At 40.1% G+C, this 6,593-nt stretch overlaps 2 protein-coding genes across 3 annotated transcripts in view; one reads left to right on the top strand and one right to left on the bottom strand.

The window, feature by feature from the left end:
* The window catches only part of LOC122359039 (oligodendrocyte-myelin glycoprotein-like), a 6,853-nt gene extending 1,795 nt beyond the window's left edge, over positions 1-5,058 (bottom strand). Inside the window, exons 1-2 of one of the 2 annotated variants that reach the window (XM_043259155.1) lie at positions 4,032-5,058; positions 2,094-2,982 (exon numbers count right to left, since the gene is read on the bottom strand). In XM_043259155.1, coding sequence (XP_043115090.1) covers positions 2,094-2,982; positions 4,032-4,045 — 903 coding nt within the window. In that variant the 5' untranslated portion in view covers positions 4,046-5,058. Of the gene's footprint in view, positions 1-1,429; positions 2,983-4,031 lie in introns of those variants that run through there. The other variant, XM_043259154.1, reaches the window with a different exon arrangement.
* LOC122359041 (neurofibromin-like) overlaps positions 1-6,593 on the top strand; it is a 44,396-nt gene that overhangs the window by 25,893 nt on the left and 11,910 nt on the right. The gene's annotated exons all lie outside the window — the stretch shown is intronic.

Genomic DNA, 6,593 nt, shown 5'->3' with positions numbered 1-6,593 from the left:
TTTAATTTATTGACGGCACTAATCATTTTACAATTCCATACTTTTATATAAAAGTATAAAATATTTGTAATTACCGTTTTGATGATTGATCTCTGCGTCCGTTCGGTTTTCTCGGAGGATGTCAGTGTGAAAGCCAGAGTTGTGTGTTATCTTTTATTTGAGTATTACACATTAAAACCAACACCCTTGCAAGAGGTGGAGCCACGGAGGTGTGTTTTGTATTTATTTCTTTTTTTCTTTTTTTTTTTTTTTTTGAGAAAATACATTAATTTTTTGTTTCTACCTCTTGTTTTGTTGTTTAGTAACTTTAATGTTATTCCAAATCTGTCAAACACCAAAAGATATTTTAAACATTGAAAGTTTATTTGAATACCATTGTATAGACAAAACAAATTACAGTATTTTTTTGTTTCTGTGTTTGACATAATCATACAAGTTTGGAACAGGGAGGAGTAAATGGTGACACAGTTTTCATTTAGTGTGAACTATCCCTGTAATTGATACGTATAGTTACTGATGTCACACTTGGTGTCTGTTACACATTTGTAGTAGGATATTAGGGAACATAAATTGTCAGGTGAACATGTTCTTTTTTTCAAGCAGCTTTGTGAACAAATAATTTCTAATGCAATTTTTTGTATATATTTAAATATCACAACTTGATGGAAATGTAGTCTTATATCAATTTGTTGATGCATAGGTATACTTTCTTTTTATTTGTGAACTAGTTTATTACATCTGCCACGAGACATCAGGTGCTTATATGTTGGTCACTAATCTGCGCTGTTTGTCAAAGTAAATAATGATGAGAACAAGCTTGCATATCAGGTAAATGATAATACTCAGTTTTTGAAAACTAATAAGTAGAGTTCGGTTGTTCTTTTAGTTAATTAAAAACCAGTACTCAGCTGGGTAATCCGTTCTTTTTACAGGCACATATTTCAACAAACTGCTGAGAAAACATTTAAACTGGGGTCACCAAATACATCAAGGAAATTATTGACATTTTAAAGCAAGGTCTGCTGTATTTTCGAAGAGTGCTGGTGCCGACTGTTTTCTGTTCAGCCCCAGCTTCATTCTTTTTTTTTTGTAAGCTGAAGGAAACCCCTCTTTGTAGAGAATCTGCATTTATTTGATCTGTTTACTATCCTGGGCAGGAACGTAACATGGCTGGCCAAGCTTGATGGTTTTCATATAGCAGAATGGCATTTGCGGATATCTGGGGAAAGTAGAAGTTCCATTTAGTTTAAACCTCTCTTGACGTGGACTATCAGCTCTGCTTTGCTGTGTTTAAGCATTTGGGGTTTTCCAGTCTCGCTGCAGGCACTGCTGACTTTATGTCGTTGTAATAAAACACCATGGATTTTCCAATTTTATTCTTATTCCAGTAGTTAAAGGCAGCATGTCTGTACTCATAGAACACATCAGATTTACACTTTAAGTGTTTCTTTTAATACATAATATAAACAATGAAATGCACAAATCTGTCAGTGCTCAAGCATTACACTGGAAAGCACATTCAATTTTCCACATTAAGAAACTGCTAATTGTGGTGTACTTGTACACATGTCTAGATGTTGGTATGTGTAAGCCATACAATACTCAGTCACATTATGTAGAAGGTGCTAAGTTTATTGTAAGCAGGCAGAGATTGCATATGTTGAAAAATGCTAAAGAAGGTAGCCAGAACGCTGTGACAATGGAAACCTAAGAGGTAAGTCTCTCCTTTTGCATTCTTTGTGGATTTTTTTTGTTTTCCTGAATCAAGGCAGCAGATCTAGTACAAGAGATGTTATGCAGAATTACCAAGCACTAAGGATGACAACTGTACATAAAAAGCTCAAAATGGTGGTTTCAAAGCTGCATATGTGGATTTGATGGCTTGTGCTGCGAGCTCTGCCTGGAAGGACTTTCTTGGTGCTACGTGTTCGGATTGTTGTGCTTGACTGTGTGGACAGGCTATGTGGAGTTGATGTGAAAAATCCCCCACCCATGACCAGTACCTGCTCACCTGGCCCAGAGGTATTAACAGCGCTTGGATATTGACCCACATTCAACTGGGCTGACTTGGACAGGTACCCAGATGTAACTACCTGCATTGGCGCTCGATGGCCAGGATGACGAGCGTCAGCACCCAGGGGCGGCTCTGTGAATGCAGCCGAGTGCCAGGTTCTTCTAGTGGCCAGGTGGGCTTCTCCACATGTGGGTCTTGTGTAGCAGGGACAGCCTAAGATCTTTGCAGGAGTCTGTTGCATCCAGGTCAGCAGATGGTTTATATTCTCCTCATCCTCACAAGCCCAAGGATTGTCTCCAAGTGTGAGGAGCTGCAGTCCATCAAGTTGATCGAAGACACCCTCGCTCAGTGAGGTAAAACGATTAGCATGCAGGTAGAATCTCGACAGTTTGGGTAGGCGTTCCAGTGAGCCAGGCAAGATCTGCAGCAAGTAGTTGTGAGAGAGGTCCACCATCTCCAAATTATGGGGCATGTTTGTTGGCACAGTCCAAAATTTGTTATGGCTAAGGTTGAGAGATTGGAGGTTTGACAATGTGTTGTTAATTAAGACCACTCGTTCCAGCAAGTTGTGTGACAAGTCCAAATTCTGAAGGTTCCAGTGGTAGACCGTGTCGTTCTTCTCCAGTTGACGGATGTAGTTTCCAGAGGCACGTATATCCCAAAGTGCTCTTGGCAAACCAACAGGAAGGTGGTGCAGATGGTTGTATGAGATGTCCAGAGTTCTTAAATGGTCAAAATGGTTGAGGAGTCCATCAAGATCTTGGAGGCGGTTATGTGACAGGTTGAGAAAATGAATGTTGTGCTGCAGGCTGTCTGGAAGTATAGCCAACCCTCGTGCAGAGCAGTCCACAGCTCTATGGCCTCTGCTACAGGTGCACATTGGTGGGCAGATGGCCATCACACGCACCCCGAACAGAAGAAGGAGCAACAGGTTAGTCGGCATGGAGGCAGGTGTGGCGTGGGTTGGTCTGTGAAAGGGAAAACTTGTTACAAACTTGCTCTTTAGGTTTTGCATTTATTAAAGGTCAGTTATTTGACATCCAAGCTAACAAGATACACCAAAACTGGAGATTAGCGGATGGGTTGGTCTCCCAGTAGGAGTTGAAATGTAAAATTAATACACAACATAATAGCTAAAAAAACTAAATGTTCATCTTCCAGTTTTTACAGATCTTAAATGAGACTGTCATTTAAGTATTGTTCTAATGTCAACTGTACTTTCTTATTAGTTCTTTACAGACCAAATCATCTGACCACGCGTAGTTGTGGATTACATGCCAATTACACCTGATTTTTGGGGTGAATTAAACAGCACTAATCCCTTAATGTGTCCTTATTCTCTTGCAGTAACGGATCAGCAAAACTGACATCATGCCATAAGGACATTTTCATTTATTAAACTTTATCTGTCTGTTGCATTGTTAACATGCCTCACTGTTACCACCCATACAGAGCCACTCGGGTTCTCTTTCTCAGTTGATCTGTGCTAATAGCTTGAGCCTCTGCCAGGAGCTACCCTGCCATGCTGCAGCACTGAGATGTTAGCATTTAGCCCTGGTAGCGGTGGCTACATCCTGAACCCCCACCCCCTCATTTGTGGGGCAGCTGGGGACAGCGTTGCACAGTACCTCTATACATATGCACATCATGCCACGCTCTGTTCTGGGAAGTTACATGCGTTTTGGGTTGCTACGTCAGTATGCAGGAAATATTGAATATGACATTAAAACCTCAATCTCTGCTATTACAGTATATGCGTTAGTAAGTCCATCTCAAGTTGAGTGTTTACTAGTACAGTCTAAAAACCTAATGTTACCATTATGAAAAAATGTGTGCACATGCCAGAAATTTCTGTGGGGGAAATTATCTTGCGCTCTGATGGAGGTGTCCCTGTTTTTAAATTAAAAATGCTTTACTGCAAACTCACTCTGACCTAACATCTCACTGCATTTTATGGTTGAGCATATCTGGTAAGAGTTAAAGCTCCTAATTCTTGTCTGAATATCATATTGCTTACCTGATCCCTTCCATTACTTTCTGAACATGTCGTTGTCCGTTCTGACCTCTCTTTCCTGCTCCCCCTTTTTCTAGAGCAGCAGAAGGTGGCTTTGATTGCTTGGTGTCTTTATGTTTTCCCAGTCTTGTATGACAGCAGGGTCCACGTTTAGTCTTCACTGTCTCATGCTCCTGTCCCCTTTCGCTCTTGCTTCCCCTCTTCTACCCACACCCTCCTTTTCCTCTCATTGGCAGCCGAGAGTTACTTTGGTTTAGAGTCTCTCTTAGCCGTTTCCCTGCCTTTCATTTGTTCCAGGCATGTTCATGCAGAGAGTTTGCAGCCCTGGATAGCCTCTGCTGCTGCTAGCTGCCCGCCTGATTCAGGGATGTCTGTGAGAGGAGGTAGAGAGAGAGAGAGAGCGAAAGGAGGGAGAAGGGTTGTCGAATGGTGGGGAGGGGGAGGTGGCAAAATGCAGCACAGAGTCGACCCATACTGCTGCTGATGAGGTGGGGGGGGGTGGGTGCTGACTTCAGTGTTTTATATTCCGGATCTGCACACGCCACCAAATCATCTCCCTGATTTTTCTCTCTCAATCTCTCTCACACGTTTTGTTCTCCTGTAACGTGTCATGGTCTGTGTACATGCCATATTTAGAAATCCCATTACTCACACAGCCCAATGCTTTGATAAATGAACCCAGGCTCCATTGCGACGGTACCATTAGGTCCTGAATTAATCTGTGTGTGACGCAGCTAAGTGCAGAAGACAGGGCGACGTGGTTTAATGTGCCTCTATGGTCATGTCCTCATTTAAGAGACAGCTATTTTGTTGATTTGCGCTTTAATGCCTTTCTTTAGGGTTTTCGGTATTGGTCTTTGAGTAAGTTCTTACATTAATTCATTCATCTTGTTAATTTAGTTTAGTTAGTTTTGAGTATATTATAAGGATTGATTAATGTTTCAAGTCTTTATATCCATGTAGCTATGTATCTATAGATTACAGTGGTCTGTCATGCTCCATTTGGCTCCCACCTGTTTCCCCCTAGTGTTCTGAAAGTGCAGTTGCACATCTTCAGAGCACCAATAAGATGTGAATGTAACAGCATAGCAACACCAATCAAATGTGTGAACACCTGCATAGCAGCACAGTGAAGTTTTGTGGGAGATTGAGCTACTGAATCAGAAAACCTGCAGTAGTAAATGTTACCAATAAGACATGAATGCTGTTAGGAAATTAAAAACCTACCATAATCCTTACCATAACACAAAAGTACTATAGCTTTACCATGGTGTGGTGTTTCAGTTGGTCAATAATAATAATAATAATAATGTTGTTGTTGTTGTTGTTGGCATTCCACAAACTAGTAGTCTAAAGGTAATAGCTCAAATAACCACTGAACTCTGAATCCCAAAAGATGAAGTTTTCTTGAAAATAAATAAAAAGGCAGAAAATAGCTTTCTTGTCTGTTTCCCAATTTGACTCCGCTTTTACATTTCCTCTCCCACTTCTGCTGCAGATGGTGCACAGGCTCTGCATTCATCACTCTTCTAAAGACACACAGTTGACTACTTGTACTAACTTCATACTTTTCTCAATAGTAGTACTTCAGGTGTGCTGAATCCTAGGTGCAGAGTGTGTTAGTGTTGGAAACCGAGAACCGTTTGTGGAATGGTTTTCATGATATTCGGTTCAGTTAAAGGTTCTTGAATTACTTAGAAAAAAAAAAAAGAGGAAATATATTTGTGGAATAAAACTTTTTTATGTGATTATTAATTATCATCAGAGNTTTCATAAACTGATGAACACCTATTAATTTTAAGGTGCTTATAAGCAATAGTATTAGCATACAGTCCTGCAACTAACATTTAACCTTTGTTTTAGCTCTGAAGGAAAAAAGGACACAAGACAGCGTTGTTGCAATACCTTGTATTTTTAGAGTGAGCTGCAATTGGGTCTGTTCGGCAGACAGTTCCTCTCAGTTTGAAGCTCAGACATGCTTAAAGTAGCTATAGCAATGTAATTCAATGTAAATATAGTAATTCATTCAAAAACTGGTTATTGAGGCTACATTCATTCTTTCTCGTACACACACTTGCAAGTGCATAAGAACTTTTAGCTGTTGAAGTATTAAAATGACAAAAGCATTGACTTTTCAAAAACCTAATAAAATCAGAATTGGAGTTCAGTAGCTTTTAAGTTCTTGGCTTCAAAGCAGCTATATACTGGTGTATCTACACTAACCATAAGCAGATATACAGATTTAAAATTCACTGCAGTTTTCTAACCAGTTGGAGGGCCGTAAAATTAGTTCCAACCCTATTTAAACACACCTGAAGCAGTTGAACAAGATCTTCAGACTCACTAAAAACTTCTAGGTAAGTGTTTTAGAGCTGATTGGAGCTAATTTTCTCCTCCAGGAACAGGATTTGACACCCCTGGACAAGAATATTGATGACTCATGGACTACACAGCTTTTTGTCCGGACATCTTCTCTCTAGATTAAGATGCAATTGATTGGCAAGTAGCATATCATATAATTAACATTTGTGACATAGTAAAAGCCTTTTGGCAAATAGAAAACCA

The sequence above is a fragment of the Puntigrus tetrazona genome, chromosome 15 (genome assembly GCF_018831695.1).
Source record: "Puntigrus tetrazona isolate hp1 chromosome 15, ASM1883169v1, whole genome shotgun sequence".
In the NCBI taxonomy this organism is placed as follows: Eukaryota; Metazoa; Chordata; class Actinopteri; order Cypriniformes; family Cyprinidae; genus Puntigrus; species Puntigrus tetrazona.
Note: the sequence above shows the minus strand (reverse complement) of the source record. Positions and strands in the feature narration are given on the sequence as shown.